This window comes from Schistocerca americana, chromosome X (genome assembly GCF_021461395.2).
Source record: "Schistocerca americana isolate TAMUIC-IGC-003095 chromosome X, iqSchAmer2.1, whole genome shotgun sequence".
Lineage (NCBI taxonomy): Eukaryota > Metazoa > Arthropoda > Insecta > Orthoptera > Acrididae > Schistocerca > Schistocerca americana.
The window spans coordinates 228761551-228786765 of NC_060130.1; the positions used below are offsets into that span (position 1 = coordinate 228761551).

The 25215-nt window shown below is 42.7% G+C and overlaps 1 protein-coding gene across 1 annotated transcript in view; it reads right to left on the minus strand.

The window, feature by feature from the left end:
- LOC124555305 (ATP-binding cassette sub-family G member 5) overlaps positions 1 to 25215 on the minus strand; it is a 136940-nt gene that overhangs the window by 20012 nt on the left and 91713 nt on the right. The window contains exon 8 of the mRNA XM_047129180.1: positions 13313 to 13406. Within this exon, the coding sequence (XP_046985136.1) occupies positions 13313 to 13406 (94 nt within the window). The remainder of the gene's footprint in view (positions 1 to 13312; positions 13407 to 25215) is intronic.

Genomic DNA, 25215 nt, shown 5'->3' on the forward strand with positions numbered 1-25215 from the left:
ATGTTCCGCAGCAGTAAGGATAACGCTTGTAAGATACTCTACCTGGTCATCACAACTGTGGAAATGTGGTTTTGTTGAAGGTTGCCAGGGAGGAGTAAAGGCTCCAGTCAGTCTTAGAAAGCTGTCACTTGGGTATGCACATAAGTGGGGCAAGAGTCAGCAAACAGATAGTACATGGTAAATGGTCACTCGAGTATGTGTCAGGGAGAATGGACCACTCAAGACGATGGGCAAGCTGGGCAGTGCAAAAGGCATGCTCCTTCCAACTGGGGGCCCCCTCGAGAAGGTGGCACACCTGCCTTAGGTGACTGTTCACACCTCAGGTCACCCCTCCTGAACACCTGACAGACAGACCAATTGGCAATTTGGGAAGGTAGCAGCCCAGGCAATCACCCCTCCCTGGGCCTGGCCTGTACCAGGGGGTATGCGCGAAACCTACCTGTCAACCTAGGGCTGGGAATCCCGCATTACCAGGTCACCTGTTATGTGTCACACGTGTGGGCTGGTCATCAGAAGTGCACAGGGAGGAAGAAAAAAGAGGAACCTCATATGCCGCAGAAGGATAGGAGAAGAGGTTACGAAGACAGATAAAAAAACGAACAAAAAAACAGTGGAGGGACTGTTCTGATATTGGCTAATGAAAATGCAGAACACATTTCCAAGAACATCTCAGACATGTTCCCCAAGGGAGGGGAAAAAGAATAGCAAGAGGATAGACATGCAGCACAGAAGGGAAACTGTGCTGCAAAGGCTGGAGCCCCATGGCAGCCAAGCACGAACTCACCAAAAAGCGGTGAGCCCATTGGGGAGCTAGGCATGTGATGCACTGTTGTACAGGCTCGAGGTGACATGGACACATGAATTGGGAGGGAGTGGCAGGACAGAGGAAGGGGAAGCTGTTCGGTGAAGGGTGTGGGGACAGTGGGTTACTGGAGATTTGAGGCCAGGATGATTACGGGAGTGGAGGGTGTTAAGGTTAATTCCCAACTGTGTAGAACAGAGAAGCTGGTGGTGGAGGGAAAGATCCAGATGGCCTGGGCTGTGAAGCAGCCACTGAACTAGCACATTGTGCTCAACGTCATGTTGTGCCAGTGGGTGGTCAACTTTGTTCTTCGCAATAGTTCGCCTTTGGACATTCATCCTGGTGGACAGTTGGTTTGTAGTCATACCAACATAAAAAGCTGTGCAGTGTTTGCAGAAGAGTTGGTATATGACATGGCTGCTTTCATAGGTGGCCCAGCCTCTGATGGGATAGGATAAGCCTGTGACAGGACTGCAGTAGGTGGTGCTGGGTGGGTGGACTGCGCAGTCTCGCACCTTGGTCTACCACAAGAATATGATCCCTGTACCAAGAGGTTGGGAGTGGGAGTGGCACAGGGGTGGAGTAGTATATTGTGTAGGTTGAATGGATGATGGAACAGACTTACGCTAATGCAATACAAACCAGTGCTGATATTCTCCCAGTAGACATAGAAACCATTGTAAACATAAGTTTCCAACAATTCCTGATTTAAATCATTGTGTTGAAGAATTGAAAGAGTTTTTTGAAACAGAATACGAACAGGTGCTTGGTAGTGTTAAAAACAGATGGCTTTCCTTGGAACTGGCTGTTAATGGGATTACTGACACTTATGTGGACTAAAACCTTATTTTTTTGTCTCAAGAAGAATGTCCTACTGTCATAAAAGCATTCTTCAAGGATCCTCAATCACTTTTGTGGCCCTATTTTATTCAGAGTCAATTGAAAATGTTTTCTTCAACAATAAAAACTATTGAGGCAGCAGATACGCAACAAAGTTTTGGAGTTAGATATATTGGTATGGAAAGTGAAATTGAGGAAGGAAGAAAACTTTCACATTACGAATACTTTGTTTTTGATAAGTATATTGCAAGAAGATGGCTAGTTGCAAGATCATGATTTCTTGGACATTTCAAGCTTATTTTATGAGACATTAATTGACTGTACTGAAAAACTGGCTCATCCACTTCACATGTTGAAACCATTTAACTGGATTCAGCTCTAATATTCTTTCCTTTGGAAGATGGCTCCACAAAGTCTTAAAACTTTAGCACAGTTTGATGAAAATATTCTAAAATATGTGAAGATGAACTTTTTAAAGAAGTGAAGCATATTAAAAGTGCATGTGAAGTGAAAACCCATGAATAAAGATCTGTGAAAAGTGTTGCTGAAAAATGGTCTATCATTTTTAACAACCCTGGATTAAAAGATACCTGCAGCAAAAATTTGCAGCTCATCACTGCATTTGCCTAAGTTTAGCTGACACTAATGCTGCTGCAGAAGTGTGTTCCATACCGCAAATGCTTTATGGACTGATGGAAAGAATAGGTTCAGTGTGGAAACTGATAAGGACATAATTATAACTAAGACCCATTTTCATGATACTTCGATTTTGAAGTAATAGGTTTAACATCAGAAGAGGCACCAATGTTAGCACTGAATAGGGGATCATGGAGGAATTTTATAGGGGCTATGCTCCAGACTGAACGCTCAAAGGCATAATCAGTCTTAAATGATGATGATGATGATGATGATGATGATTCTGTTTGAAACTATCAATCTCCTCAATGACATACATTAAGTAAATAGCCCATGTAGGTTGTAACCATTGTCTACTTGTGATAGAGACCTCATCATATTGAAACGATATTTTGTGCTTGCATGTGACACTGTATTTGCTGTATTTTTTAGTGCTAGTTGTAACAAAAAGGTACAATGATCTATGTAGTTGTGGCATAAACAAAGTATTTTAACACAAATAAATTATATAGGCATAGTATTAAAAAAAGTTGCCACAAAATGTTGTTCATTTCAACTTCTAATTTGTGTCCCATATTTGGATTTTGTAAGTCTAGTCACCCTAGTATACTGGAGTACGAGAACCAGGAGAGAAAACATGATGGCAGGATTCAGTCCATACTGCCAAGATTAATTTATATTATAATGGTAAATTATAATAAATTAAATTGTATGTAGATGTGCCAATTACTGAAAATGATGGTGGAATTGAGTGTGCAAAGAGGAAAATCCTGTAGCAGTATAGCAAGGAAAGTCTAACAGAGTGCTCCTGACAACTTAAGACACTACAAAATGTACCATGATATATACTGATCTACTGTAGAGGAAAACCCAACATATTGTCAGATGTAGAAACTGTGATATACCACCTAAATTAATAAATGTTTTAGTCAGGCATTAGTGCACATGGTAATATACACATTACTGTTTTTGGCTTCTTGTTGTCATCACACAATGTTGTGGTAATGCACTACTCATCACAACATGAGACATATGAAAGTAAGAACATAGCTACATAACTACAGAACAACAGTGCTGTAACACAATCTGCAGAACTGTTTATGTATTATGTTATTGTGGACCGAGAAGTTGCAACACCAGAAAATTTTAGAAAAATGCAGTAAGATCTGCAATATGATGAACATGTTGTGCAAGAATTTCCAATTGATACTCAAAATCTAGGTAGGTAGAAATTTAATACATAGCTGCTCCCAACTAATACACACATCAAGAAAAGTTCTGCATCACCCCAGTTCCCAGAACTCCTTAAGATAGACTGTGGATATTGTATCACAGACACAGTCCCTTTGACTGATCAGAGATGTCACTAAACCTGCCCAAAGATGTAAACAACCATGAATAAGCAGCGCCTATTAGAGGGAGTGGGTCCGACAGTCGATCAGTTCCAGTCATTCCACCAGAAAGGAGTTACACAGACGGTCAATACCACGGTTCGATCATGCCCGTATTGTTACTTTGTGCCAGGAAGGGCTCTTAACAAGGGAAGTGTCCAGACGTATCGGGGTGAACCAAAGCGATTTTGTTCGGACATGGAGGAGATACAGAGAGATGGGAACTGTTGACGACATGCCTCGCTCGGGCCACCCGAAGGCTACTACTGCAGTGGATGTACGCTACCTATGGATTAAAGCTCCAAGAAACCCCGACAGCAACACCCCCATTTAAATAATGCGTTTTGTGCAGACACAGGACGTCGTGTTACGACTCAAACTGTGCACAACAGGTTGCATGATGCACAACTTCACTCCTGACATCCGTGGCGAGATCCACCTTTGCAACCACGACACCATGCAGCACAGTACAGATGTGCCCAACAACATGCCGAATGGACCGCTCAGGATTGCCATCACGTTCTCTTCACTGATGAGTATCGCATATGCCTTCAACCAGACACTCACCATAGACACACTGTCCAGCGAGTGCAGCAAGGTGGATGTTCCCTGCTGTTTTGGGGTCGCATTATGTGGGCCCGACGTACACCGCTGGTGGTCATGGAAGGTGCCGTAATGGCTGTACGATATGTGAATGCCAACCTACGACTGATAGTGCAACCATATTGGCAGCATATTGGCGAGGCATTCGTCTTCATGGACAACAATTCACACCCCCATGGTCCAAATCTTGTGAATGACTTCCTTCAGGATAACAACATTGCTCGACTAGAGTGGCCAGCATGTTATCCAGAGACGAACCCTATTGAACGTGCCTGGGATAGATTGAAAAAGGCTGTTTATGGACAACGTGATGCACCAACCACTCTGAGGCATCTACGCTGAATCACCCTTGAGGAGTGGGACAATCTGAACCAACAGTACCTTGATGAACTTGTGGATAGTATGCCAAAATGAATACAGGCATTCATCAATGCAAGAGGACGTGCTACTGGGTATTAGAGGTACTGGTGTGTACAGCAATCTGGACCACCACCTCTGACGGTCTCACTGTATGGTGGTACAACAGGCAATGTGTTGTTTTCATGAGCAATAAAAAGGGTGGAAATGATGTTTATGTTGATCTCTATTCCAATTGTCTGTACAGGTTCTGGAACTCTCGGAACTGAGGTGGTGCAAAACTCTTTTTGATGTGTGTATGTGACTAATGGCCAGCACAACTGGTGTCACCAGTGAGACAGCAGTTCGTGAACTAGTTCACTGTCGCACTTAGCAGTGAATGTGATACTGTTCCTCAGTGTACTACTTTTACTGATTATAAATAATTACACCTTTTACCTCTGGTACACTTTAAAACAACTACCGTTCTAATTAGTCAAGCTGGAAATGTTGTATAATAGCATAGTTAATGACAGAATGGAATGGGAAGAAACCCTAGTAACTGGTAGAATGGGATGTACCCCTATGCCATGCACTTCACAGTGATTTCCAGAGTATAGATGTAGAATGAGGCTACTCAAATTAGCAGTACGTTGAACAGCAAGCTTTGCCATCTCACACAGTTATGCATTTTTATTGCTTATAATTATTACCAGAGCAATATGAAAGCTATTATGTAATGTTACTTTAAATGTTATTTGCAAAAGTATACTCTTAGCCTAACAATTTACTCCACCATTTAGGAGATAGAAATCTGAGACTTCTTTTGAAAATTGCAGTAATTGAGTCATGATTTACTATTTCTTTTGCAGCAGGCTGACAGTTTCTTGTTTGACCTCCAAAGTAATTGTCACTGTTCTTGCCTTTAGAGATAAACTGAGATGACAAAAGTCATGGGATACATCCTAATGCAGTGTTAGACCACCTCCTGCCAGGTTTAGTGCAGCAACTCAATATGGCAGGACTCAAGAAGTCATTAGATGTCCTCTGCAGAAATATCTAGTCATGCTGCCTCCATAGCCATCCATAATCGCGAAAGTGTTGCCAGTGCAGAATTTTGTGCCCGAACTGACCTTCTTGATTATGCCCCATCAATGTTCAATAGCTAGCCAAACCATTCACTCAAATTGTCCTGAATGTTCTTCAAACCAATTACAAACAACTCTGGCCTGGTAACATGGCGCATTGTCATTCATAAAAATTCCATGATTGATTGGGATCACGAAGTCCATGAATGGCTGCAAATGGTCTCCAAGTAACTGAATGTAACTATTTCCAGTCAATGATCAGTTCAGTTGGGCCAGAGGACCCAATCCATTCCATGTAAACACAGCCCACACCATTAGGGAGTCGTCATCGGCTTGCACAGTGTCATCGTGACAACTTGGGTCCAGGGCTTCAGAGGGTCTGCACACACTTTAACCCTACCCTTACCTGCTGAAATCACAACTAATCTAACCAGGCCATGGTTTTCCAGTCACCTTGGGTCCAACCAATAGGATGAGCCCAGGAGAGGTGCTGCAGGCAATATCATGCTGTTAGCCAAGGAACTTGTGTTGGTTGTCTGCTGCCACAGCTCATTAACACCCAATTTTGCTGCACTGTCCTAACGGATACATTTGTTGCCCCCAACTACCATTCCATGTTCAAAGCCTGTTAATTCCCACCATGTGGCCATAATCACATCTGAAACCTTTTCACATGAATCACCTAAGAACAAATGACAGCTCTAACACGGCACTGTCCTTCAGCCTAGCTGTCCTATGCCATGTCTGTCACAAGCAGAACATGGGAGACACAATACTGTATTTCATCCTAAACAGTTGAAGCCCATCTTGGGCAGGTTTTATGTTACAACTTACATCTTATAGATAGATGCTCTTTCAAAGCACGAGCACATTAAGGACCTCTCAAAAACATGTCATTATTGGTACAATTTGTTGCATCAAAATGATGAGAATCATCATATTGGTGGCAAATGAATTTTCATATTTCACTGTTTTCAAACAACAACTTGAGAGTTGTGAAAGTATGCCATTTCAAGGCAATGGTGCACTGAAGATGTATTAAAAACACACAGTTCTTGATCGATTTATTATAATTAAATATCATTTAATGATATATTGGCAATTAGAGGGAGATATACCACAAGACACGTAAGCACAGAAGTTTACGGTAATGTAGCGGATGCAGATGTGAACTTACACTGTCTAAGTTTGTGGATTCAAGTTCCGCTTTCTCCAATTTATTTTTATTCACCTTTCCATTTCCTAAGAGATTCTGCGACTTCCTTATTACTTAATCCTGCAAGATTGTTTTCTATCTCATTGCCTTTATTCAATAGTAATTCAGTATTTATTTATATATTCATTCATCCAAACACAATCACAGCACAAGAACTGTGACATCACGGAAACAGTTTCGTTGTACGAAGCCATAAATGTCGTGGATTGGACCCACACAAGACATAAAACCTCTCCAATTTACAACTGAATACATGAAAAACATTAAGTATGCAGCAAATCTTACATACATAGCATTAAAGATTTCTTCAAAATGTGTCTTTTAGTATGATTTCTTGTGACAAAGTGCTGGGAAATGTGATGTTTGTGGACAAATATGCTACCTATAGATCTTATCTTAACTTTTGGCTAGAGTGTCATATTGCACCCCCTGAAATCTTGGTTGTAGTGACAGACTGATGTGTAGCATAGCTGAAGGTCTAGGTTAGTTCCAATAGGTAATTTCACAGTCTCCCCCTGTATGGAAACTGCGACTGGGTGTAGTGTGCGTACTGTAAGACCTTCGGTACACACACCGTCAGATTATTTGACTTGTCACTCTAACGAAGTAGGCGAGTGTCAGCAATATGTCTCGTGGTCTTATCGTGGCGTGTATCTTCTGCCGTCAGGTCAGACGATAGAAATGTCACTTGCACGCTTAGAGTAGCAGATTGACGGTGACCAACTTTAAACAGAACTTGATTAATTTGAAACACATTTATTAAAATAATAACAAGCTTAAAAATAACTTAACTTGGTTCTGGATGCTATTTACAATTGACAATCTGAAGTTCCTTTGGTCTTGGTATGTTAATCTTATTCTCACATATCTCTGATACTTGACAAAGTGTCTATTCATTTATCTTCATAGCTATTTACAGGAATATGGTAATCTTATTAGGCGCAGACTGAAACTTGACTATAGACTAATGCAGACTGACTAATCGGAGGTCTGTACACTTGTTATAATACCTCGAGCATTCAGGTATCACTGCGCGAGTGTGACCCGCGAGGAGAAAAGGTCCTACGTTAGCAGTAATCTCAGGCGTGACATATTCATACGCGGATCGGCGGAAGCAGAATTTGGTCCGTCTCTACGACAGTGCCATCTCGTAGTGCGGAGATGGACGAGCGCTGCGCCTGCGCTGTTGTGCTTAGCAGGGCGCGCTCTATTGGGAAAGTTGTGTACGCGCTGACTACGCGGAACTATGTACACAACACTGGGCCTGAGCAAAATTAATCGGAGAATTATTTTTTCACAGTTTGTAGTCTTCGTGCATTTCATGACAATCCCACAACAATCAAAGTAAAAAAAAAATAAGGTGCTCCTTATAGACTTGCCAGAAATGCAGTGCTATTCCTTTTTTATGGTGCTACAGTTACTCAGGACAGAATTTAGCCACCTATCTCTAACTCCAATGACGATGTAAGACAGGAATTCTGCCCTTATGTGAAACGCTGTGACAAAACAGCCTGTATGTCATTCTCAACAGTCTTATGTTTAGTACACTTCTGTAAGACATGACATGGGCATAGACCTTAAAATTAATAGTAGTTTCCTGTAGTCCTCATTTTATTTATCTGTAACTAATGTGGCTGAATCCAGAATAGAATTAGTATTTTCATAAAACACTAAATCTTAGCATCTAGTGTTTTATAGGCCATTTAACTAACAATCCAGGTTTCACTAGAAACACAGAACTTTCTGCACCGAAACCATTACTGCTTTGAGACTGTGGCTAGTAGCTATGCTCAGTCTGTCACCATATCTCCCACAGACAGACAGCCCTGGCTGACAGTTTCACACAGGAAGCCAGAATACACCCCCCTGAATCAAAATAAACAAATTTATCATACTGTGCATAAATAGGGGCAGATCCATTACTGTTTGATGCACAACAGTCAGTCAATCACTTGAAACACAATCACAACTGTAAAATAACCAGGAGTATGGATCTGGATTATGGACCACATAATACTAGTCATAGCAAAGCCAGAGGTCAAACAGATTTGTTGGAAGAATCCTAAGAAGATGTAACACATCTATGAAAGAGATAGTTTACCAAACACTCAGTTGAGTTGATTTTTAAGTATTGCTTAGTAGGATTGGTAGAGGGGATAGATAATACCCAAAAGTTTCACCATGTTCATTTAGTGAGTGCAACAGCATCATGGAGATGCTTGCCCAACAGCAGTGGCAGGTATCATAAGAGAGGGTCACACACATTCAAGCTCACACACAAGTATACCAATAATCATTATTGCTGCACTTCATCTGAGAATGGACCATTAAATGTGGTAACAAAGCACATGAAGTATTATTTTACTTCAAGTACAATTAGTCACACACCATGAAGTGTCTTGTAGAATGTAAATGAAAATGTAGACACAAACAGCTGAAGCAGCTGTACCTGTTTCTCTCAGTGTATTGAAATGTGTTTAAGTGATGCTTTGTAGTATATGATATCTTGCTTTTCAATTAATCACATTTTAATGATTAAGTATAATACTGTCACATCATAAGATGGCTATAGTCAACTGAAACTGATAATTTTTACATTACCTTGTGTAATCATGATAAAATAACATTTTTATCCTGCAGAGCACTTATGAAGTAATCCACACCAATTTCAAGCTGTCAGTGCGATTCAAAAAGTTATGTTTTGAGACAAGTAGTGGTGGTGGTGGTGTATTCTCCTGAATCTACATGAAAATCAACAGTGAATCAAGCAATGGAAAATCCAGGATGGAATGTAAAAATACCAGAGAAGGAAAGTTGCTACTCACCATATAGTGGAGATGCCGAGTTGCGATAGGCACAACAAAAAGATTCGCAAAAGGCCTTAATGGCCAAAAGCTATAATCATGTGAATCTTTTTGTTGTGCCTATCGTGACTTAGCATCTCCGCTATATAGTGAGTAGCAACTTTCCTTCTCTGGTATTGTCAACAGTGAATCAGTCTTTTAGTTCTACAAATGAAAAACCATGTGATATGGACATGGAGTGTGGAACTAAAATTGAACAGAAATTAAATTATCAAAATATATTTTGTAAATGAGAAGGAGTACAAAAAATGAAAACTTGAGAAAGTAAGTTCAAAGAATATCACATGATATATTATTTTCTCCCAGGTGAGTTATTCTGTCATGTACTGGAATGCAGGCAACTATAATAATGGTGCAGTACAACCTGTGGTACTTTTCATCTGCCATTTCTCTTACAACTATAGCTGCTTCAAGTTTAGTCATTAATATTAAATTACAACAGTTATTGACACTTTTCTAAGAACACTTGCAGGAATCCTGGTTGACACATTCACGAAAACAATTTTTTAGGTGCAATACTTCTGGCAGAAAACATCCTTTACACAGACATACAGATAACTACAGAAAAATTTTAAGCTGATGATAAGCCATCAGATAAGCATGAACAGACACATGCTAATTACTGCTGTTTCAGTCTTAAGTTGTGGAATACTTCAATTCATTAGTTGACTCGAATCACCAATTGCTGAAACTGGAAATTAGGCCAACTGAGTCATAACGGGCATTCAGGTGAATGTTAGTGTCTCAGTGCTGAATTCCCTTTAAGATTTCAACCAGTGTCACCGCTGAAAAAATGAGTTATTTCAATGAAGCTGTACATCTTTTCTAGTATATAAATAATTACAAAATTAAAACTGCTTCCTTTGAAATATGACAATATTACTACTATTGTTGTTCATGACTCAAGTGAAACTCCCAGTCATATTAAAACCACGAGACTTGACCCTAGAACTTCATATTCTTTCAGGAATTTTCATAATAATGTACACTTTGCTGAAAACAAACCTTCATCCTTATGGCATAAATGTTACTGATTAGTCTTATTGTCTTACTGTTTTTGCTGCAACTATAAATCACAAAGGAAAACATTATCATGGAGTGTCAAATATGATGACAAAATGTTGTGTACATAGTCCCACTAAAGCGCACCCCGCTAAGCACAACAGCGCAGGCACAGCGCTCGTCCATCTCCGCACTACGAGATGGTGCTGCCACAGAGACGGACCAAATTCTGCTTCCGCCGATCCGCGTATTAATATGTAACGCAGCCAATGAGATTGCTGCTAACATAGAACCTTTTCTCCTCGCAGATCACACTCACGCAGTGATACATGAACACGTGAGGTATTATAATGAGTGTACAGACCTCTGATTAGTCAGTCTGCATTTGTCTGCACTAGTCTGTACCAGTCTGCATTAGCCTGTACGAGTTCTACATTTGTCTGTACCAGTCTATAGTCAAGTTTCAGTCTGCACCTAATAAGATTACCATATTCCTGTACATAGCCATGAAGATAAAAGTATAGACACTTTTGTCAAGTATCAGAGATATATGTGAGAATAAGATTAACGTACCAATACCAAAGGAACTTCAGATTGTCAATTGTAAATAGCATCCAGAACCAAGTTAAGTAATTTTTATGCTTGTTATTATTTTAATAAATGTGTTTGAAAATTAATCAAGTTCTGTTTAAAGGTGGTCACCGTCAATCTGCTACTCTAAGCGTGCAAGTGGCATTTCTATCGTCTGACCTAACGGCAGAAGATAAACACGCCACGATAAGACCACGAGACATATTGCTGACACTCGCCTACTTCGTTAGAGTGACAAGTCAAATAATCTGATGGTGTGTGTACTGAAGGTCTTACAGATCACACACCACACAAAATTTTCAGTTTTTTCCAATGTTCAAAGATAACAACATCTTTCTTTTAAGCTGCCAAATTTCAAAAATATACACTGACGGAAATAGTCACACTGCCAAGAACGAATTGTGTGACAAACAGAAGTTGGTGGACATTTTTATATGTCTGAAAGAAGACACCTATTCAAATTTCATGCCAGTCGGAAAGAGTGGCCATAGTGGTGCCACTCTGAGGATGCAAATCAGGTTTGCTTTAAATAAATGCTGTAATGGTCATGAAATTAGTTACCTTTGAGATTGGATGTGGTGAGCTGATGTTAATCAAGAATGTCTTCAAGGTGACAAAAAACACTATTATCAACAGCTCACCGAGTTTGAACGAGGTCAAGAAGTTGGGCTACAAGAAGATGGATGTTCCTTCTGAGATACTGCGGAAAGACTTGGCAGGAATGTAGCCACTGTACACGACTACTGGTAACAATGGTCATGGGAATGTACTATCACATGAAGATGGGGCTATGGATGACCACATGGTTCTATTAAGAGGGGAGACCATTGTGTACAGTGTATGGCTCTGGTGCCATCATACTGCATCTGCAACAGCAATTTGAGCAGTAGTTGGCACCACTGCGACACATGAACTGTTGCAAATCGATTACTTCAAGGACAGCTCTCGGCCAGATGTCCTGTAGCATGTATTCCACTGACCCCAAACCAGCACCATTTGTGACTTCAGTGGTGTCAAGTGAGAGCTCATCGGAGGGTGGGGTAGAGATCTGTTGTGTTTTCTGATGAAACCTTGTTCTACTTTGGTGCCAGTGATGGCCTTGTGTTCATTAGGAGGAGGTCAGTTGAGGACCTGAACCAACCTGTCTGCAATCTAGACACATTGGACATACATCAAGAGTTATAGCCTGGGGTGTGATGTCGTACGACAGCAAGAGCACTTTGTGGTTATCCCATAAACACCCTGACTGCAAATCTGTATGTCCATTTGGTGATTCAACCTGTTGTGGGCAATGTTATCACTCAAATATGACAAATTTGTTCCCAAAATTTTATTACTCTGCATTAACCATTTTTTTGTTGTTCTGGTTTTTTTTCCATCAGTGAATTTAGTGCAGGATTAGCACATTAAGTGACAAACAAATGATGAACATCTGTAACACTGCAACATTACCAATCCAAAACAAATGATCTGGAACTATGAATCAACATAATATATAGTATAGTTAAACATCCATCATCTGATTACAGTTCTGGGTATTTACAGTTATAAAATACTTTGTTAATGCAGCCTTCCAATTTTCTAGAGGCACTTACAGATCTTAGTTATCAATGTAAATTTAGTATGGTGCTTATACAATGAACTGGTGGATCCCTCTTGTGGTGAAACACACTTACAGCAAACGAGAATCACCTCTATTTAACATAAACTAGAAGCAAGAAGTTGTCAATACAGCTATTTGTTTTCAACTTTCCAGCACACTGTTTACAGGGTAATGAGGGGTCTCTCAATCTCAATCTCAATCTCAATCTCTCTCTCTCTCTCTCTCTCTCTCTCTCTCTCTCTCTCTCCCCCCCCCCCCTCCCTCCCCCCACCCTCACACCTTCAGCATTACAAAAATACACCCTGATAGCTTAAGAGTTTTTTTTTCAGGTTATACTTACATGTGCAGGCTGTTACAATTATTGCGACAACATATGCTCCTGCAATACAGTTAAATACAAGCCCATTACGAGTGATAAATGTCCTCTGATAATCCTGTAATGAGAAACAAATCTTATGTTAAATAAATGCTTATTTTCTTATACTAGGTTAAATTCATCAGAAGTATTACATGGAAAACAATGAAATCACAAAGAGATTATTATTCAATAACACTTCCTTGCTTCTTTGTACTTCATGTCTGGTTTTTTAAGTATAATTACACCCCAAGTCATGAATTTGGGATTACAAAAATGAACCAACACACACACACACACACACACACACACACACACACACATTGTGAAAAGAGTACAAATCATACCAAATAGAGACAATTCACAAAATCTTTACAACTTTATTTTTCTATAACAGTGTCTTATTTGTTTGGAGGTTTCGCAGAGGGCGAGGAGGAGGAGGAGGAGGAGGAGGAGGAGAAGAAGATAGCAGTCTTGTTCATGTCCGAACACCAAATAAAACCAGTAATTTTTGCAACTATCAGGACACAGAACAACACTGTTTGGAATTAATTCAAAACAATATGCCTTTTATAAATGTTACTGTATACAGAAACCAACTGGGAAATTCTGAGTTGTTTATTAGGCATCTTAATCCTAAGTTTCACTACCTGTGAGATTAAAGAAACCATTAATAATGGTCTGTGGTGATTTCAGTGTTGGTTTTCTATAGGCTTCTGGGCAGGAAAACAACATGATAATGTCTCTGTAGGTAAACCTCAAGGAAAGCAAACAAACACGTACTCCATAATTAATAGACACTCAGCTCGTGACTCACAGCTCATTAGGATAAACAACAAATTGCCATTTAGTACTTAGGCATCACTACAGCAACCCGTTAGGATAGTTAAATATTCAAGGATAAAAGATTTCAAAAATAATTTTGCAAAATGTGTACTGTGGTGAAATCTACAAGGGACAATACTAAAGCTTAATAAGATCGGAGCAAATGTGCCCTGTCTATGAGCTGAGACAATGTCACTTCAAGACATTTAGTGCCTAAAGAAACCTGGTCTTCTGATCCTTTAGGCATGGTAGCCATGACAGCTTCATGAAATTTGAGGTAAAGGAGCCTCCAACAGTAAAAGTCAACTATGTGGGGAAAATGACAGTCTGGACAGAGGAATTAAAATAATTAACTCTAATGGAAAATGAAGAAAGGAAGAAGGATGGACTCATGTACATGAAAAATTTGTACGTGTCAGATCAGGAATATTAGTGAAAACTAAGAAGTTTTTAATTAATGGTAGGCTGGTTGGTCATATGTGGATTGCAGGATCAAACTACATGGTCATCACTTCCTTAGTTGCAGAATGAGTCCATTGAGACACTCTCTATTTGCAGACAGCATGCGACCTAACACGTCTTTATTCAAATAATTCATGCTATTGCCAAAATCTGGAAAAAAAAAGGTGAAGTCAGAACCAAAGATGAGGATTGGACTTACTTTTGCCAAAAACATTACAGGCAAAAGAAATATGGTACTGGAAAGTAAACATCAAATGTAAATAATTCAGAAGTAAAGTTAAATCACTAAATAGTACAGGTATTGAGTCCGTCTTCTTCTTCTATCTGATGAAGTTTGACACAGCTCTCCATGCTGCTCTATCCTGTGCAGGCCTCTTCACCTCTGAATAATTACTGCAACCTACATCCTTCTGAATCTGCTTTCTGTATTTATATCTTAGTCTCCCTCTCTAATCTTCAGCATCCTTCTGTGGCACCACATTTCAACAGCTTCCATTTTCTTTTTGTCTAAATTTTCATCGCCCATGTTCACTTTCACACATGGCTACACCCCATACAAATACCTTCAGACAAGAGTTCCTAACACTTAAATCTATATTTGATGTTAACAAATTTTTCTTCTTCAGAAACACAGAGATTGAATAACACTGGGGATAGTCCACAACCATGATTCACTCCCTTCTCAATGACTGCTACTTTTCCATGCCCCTTGACTCTCATAACTGCCATCTGGTTCCTGTATAAGTTGTAAATAGCCTTTCACTCCCTGTGGTTTACCCCTCCTACTTCAGAATTTCAACAAAAGTACTCCAGTCAACATTGTCAAAAGCTTTCTCTAAATCTACAAATGCTACGAACACAGGTTTGCCTCTCCTATCTTTTACGATAAGTCATAGGGTCAGTATTGCCTTGCATGTTCCTACACTTTGCTGGAATCCAAACTGATCCTCCCCAAGGTCAGCTTCTTCCAGCTTCTCCATTCTTCTGTAAAGAATTTGTGTCACTAGTTGGCAACCATGACTTATTAAACTGATAATTTGGTAATATTCACACCCGTCATCAGCTGTTTTCTTAGGAACTGAAATTACTATATTCTTTTTAAACTACTAGAGCATTTTACATGTCTTATCATGTTGCATACCAGGTTAAAGAGTTATGACATGGCTGGCTCTCCCAAGGCTATCACTAATTCTGACAGAATGTTTTATACTCATGGTGCTTTGTTTCGACTTAGGTCTTTCACTGCCACATCAAATTTTCTTGCAGTATCTTATCTCCTATTTCGCCCTCATCTACATCATCTTCCAGTTCTACAACTCTGCCATCACATTCATCTCCCTTGTACAGATGTGCTATATACTTCTCCCACTTTTCAACTTTCCTTTCTTTGCATAATACTGGTTTTCCATCTGAGCTCTTGATATTCAAACAGCTACTTCTCTATTCTCCAAATGCCTCTTTAATTTTCCCGGGGCGGGGGGGGGGGGGGGGGGGGGGGGGCAGTATCCATCTTTCCCCTAGTGACATATGCTTCTAAATACTTACATTGGTCCCACAGCCATTCCTACTAAGCTATTTTGCATTTCCTATCAGTCTCTCTTTTTAGATGTTTGTATTCCCTTTCACCTGCTTCATTTGCACCATTTTTATATTTTCTCCTTTCATCAATTAAATTCAATGTTACCTGCCCTATCCAAGGACTTCTACTAGGCCTTGTCTTTTTATCTATTTGATCTTCTGCTGCCTTCATTATTTCATGTCCTATGCCTTTGTCTTCTACTGTATTCCTTTCCCATGTTCTTGTCAATATTTGCCTAATGCTCCCTCTGAAACTGTCAACAACCTCTGGTTCTTTCAACTTATCCAGATCCTATCTCCATATAATTTCCTTTTTTTTTGCTATTTCTTCAGTTTAAGCTACAGTTCATAACCAATAAATTGTGGTCAGTGTCCACTTTTGCCCCTGGAAATGTCTTACAGTTAAAAATCTGGTTCTGAAACCTTTGTCTTACAATTGTATAATCAATCTGAAACCTCAGGATCTTTTTCACATATACAACCTTGTTTCATGATTCTTAAAGTATTAGCAATGATTAAATTGTTCTGTGCAAAATTCTACCCTGAGGCTTCCTCTTTCATTCCTTTTCGCCATTCCATATTCACTTACAATTTTTCCTTCTCTTCCTTTTGCTGATGTCAAATTCCAGTCCCCTATCACAATTAGAATTTCATCTCTCTTAGCTATCTGAATAATTTCTTTCATCTCACACATTCGTTCAATCTCATCATCATCCATGATGGAAGTTACAGACTGAGACTTTTACTGCTTTTCAACAAATTCCCCCCCCCCCCCCCCCCACACACACACACACCTGCACTACAAACCCTGTACAGCGTATTCACATGGGTGAGTGGGGCACCCAAACGTGTCAAAGAACTTTCCAACTAAGCACCTCTACTATTCAGTGTGTTATTACTTTTACTCTTCAATTATATAGGTAACAGGAAGCAAGGAGAACAATGTGACAGTCAGAATGACAGTGTCCATCTACAGTCAACAGAACCTAAGGAAAGAGAGAAAGAGGCGAGCACAACTGAAGCATGGGAAAGATAGAGAGAGATGTTGCAACTGCTCAGGGCCCCTTGCTCACCATCTAGACACCTACAAAAGAATTCCTAAGTCCCCTGAAGGGAATGGGAATAACAATAATGATGATGATGATAATAATAATAATGATGATGATAGTAAGAAAGATTTGAGGTATGTGCTGTGGTAGCAGTAAACAAAGATGGAAGAGGAAACAACAGAGAGAACAGGATACAAAAATAAGCACAGTGACGAGAAAATATAATGGGATGAATTTACTTTAAAAAAGGAAAGGACCAATGAAAAAGGGAGGACAAAAAAAAAAAAAAAGCCCAGAAAAGTAATTTCAGAAAAATTAGTATTTCCTTAGCTGTTGGACTTCAAGTATAGTCCTTTTCTCTTATCATTTTGTCAAACTTACAGTGAAGATAGCTGAAAGTGCTTTAATTTCTTAAATGGCTTGTGCTGCCAGACTGTACGTAATTTGTGGAAATACAGATTCCAACAGTGGCTAGTAGTACCCCCCCCTCTCTCTCTCTCTCTCTCTCTCTCTCTCTCTCTCTCTCTCTCTAACAGAGACAGACAGACACACACAGAGAGAGAGAGAGAGAGAGAGAGAGAGAGAGAACATAGTAGACACATTGAATCTTGTATTCCAGTTATGGTGAGATGAGGCAATGTTATTTATGAAATAATGTATTGAGGAGACTGAATTTTGAGAAGAAGCTAATGATAGGCATTTGGCACTGATAGTCGCACACATTGTCCACTTGTGTCTAATCCTGCATCTGGCTGAACAAGGAAACAATGTAGTCTTTTAACATGGAATGATAGGCCCCTGGCAAAGCCAAGAATTTCTATCCTGCCAGAAAATATTGTAGCATCTGTTAAAATGTCATGTCAATATATCACAATAAACATACACTAGTGGGTTTCTTTAGTAGAGGGGAAACACATAAGAAAATTTAACATGAAATCACTTTAGTTACTAGTAAAATGTATAAATGCACTACGGTGTTTTATCTACTACAAAAAATATTTGTTTAATTTGCGTATCCACTGCCACTGCTTGATCACTAACTATTAACTCAATTATTACTATTTTCTTAGTATTTGAGGACTGCCTCTACAACTAAATAAAAGGTTTTTTGTCATAATTCTGTATTCTGCCAAATATCCGCATTGTTCCTGCACAATATTTCCACAACGTGACTCGTTGTTTTCGTCACGTGCTACCTGCTACTTCTCATGTAGCATCTGATTAAGATAACAAATCATGCTACTGAAATACCATGCACAAATGATGCTGATATCTGGCAGAATACCTGCCACCTAATGATGTCAAAAGGTTCATTGCTTGTCTGCCATACACAATTCTCTTCTTTTATTTTTCAAGAATCAAAACAGACCTGTAATATGTATTTTATTTCTAAACATACAATAGCACTTGCTGCCTTTTCCTCCCAGCAACAAACCACCCTCCTCTCCCCCAACCCCTCCTCTGCTCACTCACTCAACTCAACACAAACCCTCACTCCAGGTGAGCTACAGTGCAGGAACAAAGGTTGGTTGGTTTGTGGGATTGAAGGGACCAGACTGCTATGGTCATCGGTCCCTTTTTCCAGAAAATTCAAACACCCACACTGAAGAAAAACGAACAACCGAGATGACAAGAGACGACACTGGACAAGAAAGACACCAACAGAGACCAGACAAAATGAATTAAAATCACACAGAGTGTGACAGTGGTTGGCCTACCATAGAGGCAAAAAATGAAAAGCCAACCACCCAGAAACAAACTAAAAAACCCAGTCTAAAATCGTAGGCCAAAGACCAGATTTAATACAAAAAAACGACAAACACTTAGATTAAGTGGTAAAAGCCCCCTGCCTGAATAAAACGCAAAACTAAGCCTGCCATAGCAGTGTCATCTGTTAAAAGGGCAGGGAGCATATCAGGCAGTGCGAACATCTGCCTGAGCACAGTTAAAAGGGACAGGCCAACAAAATGTGGACCACCGTCAAGGCCAACCCACAGTGACATAGAGGCGGGTCCTCATGGCGCAGTAAATGGCTGTGTGTCAAGTGGGTGTGGCCAATGCGGAGCCGACAAAGGACAACTGAGTCCCTGCGAGTGGCTCGCATGGATGACTGCCACACATTCGTCACCTCCTTGATAGGACGGAGTTTGTTTGGTGAGGTCAGGTTGCGCCATTCAGTGCCCCAAAGTTCGAAAATTTTGCGGTGTAAGACTGCTCGCAAATCAGTCTCCGGGAGGACAATGTCCAGAGACGGTTTACTGGTGGCCTGTTTAACCAGGCGGTCAACATGTTCATTGCTGGGTATCCCAACATGGCCTGGGGTCCACACAAAGACCACAGAGCGGCCGCAACGGGGAAGAGTATGGAGGGACTCCTGGATAGCCATCACCAGACAAGAGCGAGGAAAACACTGGTCGATAGCTCGTAAACTGCTCAGGGAGTCGCTAAAGATAACGAAGGACTCACCTGAGCAGGAGCGGATATACTCTAGGGCACGAAATATGGCGACCAGCTCAGCAGTGAAAACTGCTGCAGCCAGCCGGCAATGAGTGTTGTTCGTAATGGTCCCCTAGAGTGAGAGCATAACTGACACGACCAGCAACCATCGAACCATCAGTGTAAACAACGCCAGAGCCCTGATACGTGGCAAGGATGGAATGAAAGTAGTGGCAGAAGGCCTCAGGAGGGACTGAGTCCTTCGGGCCCTGTGCCAATTCAAGCTGAAGGCATGGGCAGGGCACACACCATGGGGGTGTACGCAGAGGGACCCGGAGAGAAGCTCTCTGACGTGGACCGCGATCGTACAACCCAACTGGGGCTGACGTTCTGGGAGATGGACGACCGACTGAGGGAACAGGAGACGATAATTAGGATGCCTTGGCAAGCTACAAACATGTGTAGCATAAGCGGCCAGTAAACGATGGCACCGTAACCGCAGTGGAGGGACACCTGCCTCCACAAGTATGCTGTTCACAGGGCTGGTCCGGAAAGCTCCAGTGGCAAGTCAGATCCCACTGTGAAGGATGGGGTCCAGCACCTGCAATGCAGAAGGAGATGCTGATCCATAAGCAAGGCTCCCATAATCCAGACGGGACTAGATTAATGCCTGGTAGAGCCGTAAGAGGGTAGATCGGTCGGCTCCCCAGCTGGTGTGGCTCAAGCATTGCAGAGCATTAAGATGCCGCCAAAACATCTGTTTAAGCTGCCGAATATGAGGGAGCCAAGTCAACCGGGCATCAAAAACCACACCCAAAAACCGATGTGTCTCCACCACAGCAAGAGATTCGCCGTCAAGATAAAGCCGTGGCTCAGGGTGTACAGTGTGTCGCCGGCAGAAGTGCATAACGCAGGTCTTGGCAGCAGAAAACTGGAAGCCATGCGCTACAGCCCAAGACTGCGCCTTGCAGATAGCGCCCTGCAGCTGATGTTCAGCAGCTGCAATGCCCATGGAGCTATAGTAGAGGCAGAAGTCGTCAGCATACAAGGAAGCTGAGACAGATGTTCCCACTGCTGCAGCGAGCCCATTAATTGCAATTAAAAGCAGGCAGACACTTAAGACAGATCCCTGTGGTACCCCGTTCTCCTGAACCTGGGGGGGAACTATGGGAGGCCGCAACTTGCACGTGGAAGGTACGATGCAACAGAAAATTTTGCCAGATTGTTGACTCCAGGCTCACCAGATTGTCAGCGGCGGAGCGGCCCTTACGGAACCCACCCTGAGACGGAGCCAGAAGGCCCCGAGACTCGAGTACCCAACTCAATCGCCGGCTTACCACGCGTTCGAGCAACTTGCAAAGAATGTCGGTGAGGCTAATGGGGTGGTAGCTGTCCACCTCCAATGGTTTCTTGTCAGGTTCAAAACGGGGATAACAATTGCGACGGAAATTCACCCTCGACCCAGATATGGTTGTAAAGGTCGTGGAGGCGTCACTGGCAGTCCACTGAGAGGTGTTTGAGCATCCGACAGTGGATGCAATCCAGCCTGGGAGCTGTATCAGGGCAAGCGGCTAGGGCACTTCTGAATTCCAACTCACTGAACGGAACATTGTAGGATTCAGGATGGCGCGTAAGAATGAAAGGCTCCAATGTTCCAACCACTCTCTAATGGAGCGAAAGGCCAGTGGATAATTCACAGAAGCGGAACTCTGAGCAAAATGCTCTGCTAAGCTGTTGGAAATTGTGTCAGGGTCAGTTCGAACTGCTCTATTCAGTGAAAGTGCAGGGACACTGACGGGGGTCCGATAGCCATAGAGTCGCCGAATCTTGGCCCATACCTGTGATGGAGAGGTACGGAGGCCAATGGTGGAGACATACCATTCCCAGCACTCCTGCTTGTGTTGGTGAATGAGGCGGCGGGCCAGCGCACGGAGCTGTTTAAAGGCGATGAGGTGTGCTAATGAGGGATGGCGCTTGTGCTGCTGGAGCACCTGCCTGCAATCTGTAATCGCCTCAGCGATCTCAGGTGACCACCAAGGCACAGTCCTCCGCCGAGGGGACCCAGAAGGACAGGGAATAGCAGATTCTGTGGCAGTAATGATGCCGGTGGTGACGGAGTGAACCACCGCATCAATGGTGTCGATGGAAAAAGGCTCAATAGCCCATCTTCAGGTACGCCCAGAAGAGTGATGCTGTGGCAGTGACAGAAAAATCGGAAAGTGGTCACTACCGCACAAGTCATCACGCACACTCCATTGGACAAACGGTAAAAGGCTAGGGCTGCAGATCGAAAGGTCAATGGCTGAGTATGTGCCATGCGCCACACTGAAATGTGTGAAGGCACCATCGTTTAAAAGGGAGAGGTCGGGCTGTGCCAATACATTCTCAATGGTGGCGCCTCGGCCTGTTGCCACTGACCCACCCCACAGAGGGTTATGGGCGTTGAAGTCGCCCAGTAACAAGAAAGGTGGTGGCAATTGGGCAATCACGGCAGCAAGGACATGCTGCGGGACATCACCATCCAGTGGAAAATACAGACTGTAGACAGTAACAGCCTGTGGCGTCCACACCTGAACAGCGACAACCTTTAAAGGTGTTTGTAGAGGGACAGACTCGCTGTGAAGGGAATGAAGGACGTAGATGCAGACGTCACCAGATACCCTTTCATAAGCTGCCCGGTTTCTATAATAACCCCGATAGCCACGGAGGGCGGGGGTTCACGTTGCTGGAAACCAAGTTTCTTGGAGAGCAATGCAGAGGAAAGGGTGAAGGCTGAGAAGTTGTCAGAGCTCAGCAAGATGGTGGAAGAAACTGCTGCAGTTCCACTGGAGGATGATATTGTCCATGGCTGAGAAAGGCAGGAAGGGACTGGGGAGGCAGATTATGCCACTGGGTCACCTGCTGCCACTGGTTGAGCACCTGTGCAAATGCTATCCATTGTGTCTGAGGGACCGGCGAGACCGAGGTCCTCAGCGGACGCCAGGATCTCCACCTCATCCTCAGATGCTGAGCTTGTAGGAAGCGGTGGGATGGGTGCCACCGCAATGTCAGGGTTCTTGGGAGCCTTTTTCTTTGTCTGCTTTTCACGGTGTGCCTTCGGTGGTTCTGGCTGGGAGGGCTTCACTGGGTCAGTCTCAGGGACGGACGAGGACTGTGAAGCACTACGACCAGCGACCGGTGGTTGTTTCAGTCACTTGCGGGTGTCCGCCTTTCCACTTGCCAAAACCTGGGAAGGGAGGGCCCCAAGGGATCCCTTCCTGGAGAGAGTAGCCAAAGAACTCTTATGCTTCTCCGGCTGGGAAGGGGGAACTGATGTCCCCGATGGTTGGGAGGGTGTTGCTCCTGAAAAAGATGGAGCAGGAGCAACAGCGAGGGAAGTGCCCCCCACAATCAAGGAGGCAGGGGGATCCTGACGGATCAGAGAGCCAACTGTACGCGACGAGACGGGAGATGGGAGAACCGTTGTTGCAGCAGCGGCGAAGGTGGATGTCATTGGCACAGGATGTAGCCTTTCATATTTCCGCTTAGCCTCAGTGTAGGTCAGGCGGTCCAGGGTCTTATATTCCATACTCTTCTGTTCTTTCTGGAATATCCTACAGTCCGGCAAGCTAGAGGAATGGTGTTCTCCGCAGTTAACACAGATGGCAGGTGTGGCACATGGAGTACTGGGATGCGAAGGACGTCCACAATCTCGACACGTGATGCCAGATGTACATCGGGAAGACATTTGCCCAAACTTCCAGCACTTAAAACTCTGCATCGGGGGGGGAGGGATATAGGACTTCACATCACAAAAGTAAACCATCAGCTTGACCTTTTTGGGTAAGGCGTCACCCTCAAAGGCCAAGATGAAGGCACCGATGGCTACCCGATTATCCCTCGGACCCCGAGGGACGCTCCAGATGAAGTGAACACCTCGTCATTCTAAGTTGGAGCGCAGTTCATCGACTGACTGCAGAAGAAGATCCCTGTGGAATATAATAGCCTGTACCACATTTAAACTCTTACGGGGCGTGATGGTAACTGAAACATCCCCCAACTTCTTGTAAGCAAGCAACCTCCATGACTGGGCAGAGGATGCTATTTTGATTAGAACTGACATAGAGCGCATTTTGGTTACACCCTACACCTCCCCGAACTTGTCCTCTAAATGCTCCACAAAAAATTGAGGCTTCATCGACATAAATGATTCACCATCAACTCTCGTACGGACGAGGTACCAGTGTGAATAACCTTCAATGCCTTCTTTAGCCATATGTTCCTCCCATGGAGTGGCCACGGAGGGAAATACATGGAGTGGCCACGGAGGGAAATAATCTTAGATCGTATTTTTTGCCGTTGAGGTTAGACCTCAATCGCTTAGAGACTGCTGGTGGAGGCCCACCAGCGAGAGATGTACCACGCTTCATTGCGGGTCATCCGCCCTGATGCCACCCACTCCGACCAGGGGCTCTCCCCACGGGCACCACCCAGCCACAGCAAAGGCCACCTGGCAGGATGGCCTATGCCGGGAGTCCTGATGCTCCAGAGAGATAGGCAGCTACTCCTCGGCATATGTGGGGAAGTAGCAGCTCAGGCATCAGCAGTGCGATCCCTGTGTAGTCAGGGGGCTACCACCAAGAGGGTACATGACGTCCCCACCACAACGGACTGGCTACCGTGCTGGATGTCGGGTGTCTAATATTCATTTATATCCAGAGGGCAAAGATAGAAGTGCACAATGGAGGGAATGTATGCTACCCAGAACACACCGCAGCTGATGTGGCCACAAGCTCGGTGTAAGTCCAACTCCATGACAATATCGGGTGTGCCAGATCTTAGGTCAAGATGGATTGAAGATGCACCACGTAAGGCGTCCTTCCCCAAATGGTACGCACTAAAAGAAAATTTTAAAATGTAGTGGTCAAACCCCTTAGGGGACCATCACATTAAAGCCGAAATGTTGGAGAATCCTTTTAGTCGCCTCTTACGACAGGCGGGAATACCGTGGGCCTATTCTAACCCCCGAACCCGCAGAGGGGCAGGGACAAAGTAGCCACACAGTTGTGTGCATGTTCTGTACTAGTCATTTCTCAATAAGGACCTTGTCCAAAGCTCAGAAATATTTCCAGTCTTGTTTATATGCCACCTACCACTCAATGCCTCTATTATATGATATGGTGTTACCTTTACTTGGACCATATGATTAACAGTACAAAAGAAACAAGTAAAAGAAAATCAGAATGGTCATTCAACTAGTTGAAATTTTCTCCTTCCCCATGATACGAGTTAAGGGCTTAACTACACCATCATGACTCGTGTAACTTTTATGAACATGATGCATGTGTACATACAAGTAATTGCAGAAAACAGATGGGTCAGTGGTCAATTTAAACTTGTTAGCATTTTACACGACACATAACTATCACTCAATAACGAACAGCACACTAAAGTGCAACAACAGTAGTTAGTTTGAACCAATGTTTTTTGAGAAAATGTAAGAATGACAATAGCAGATAAACACAAACAACAGCACATTACGAGATGAAATTTTGTGGA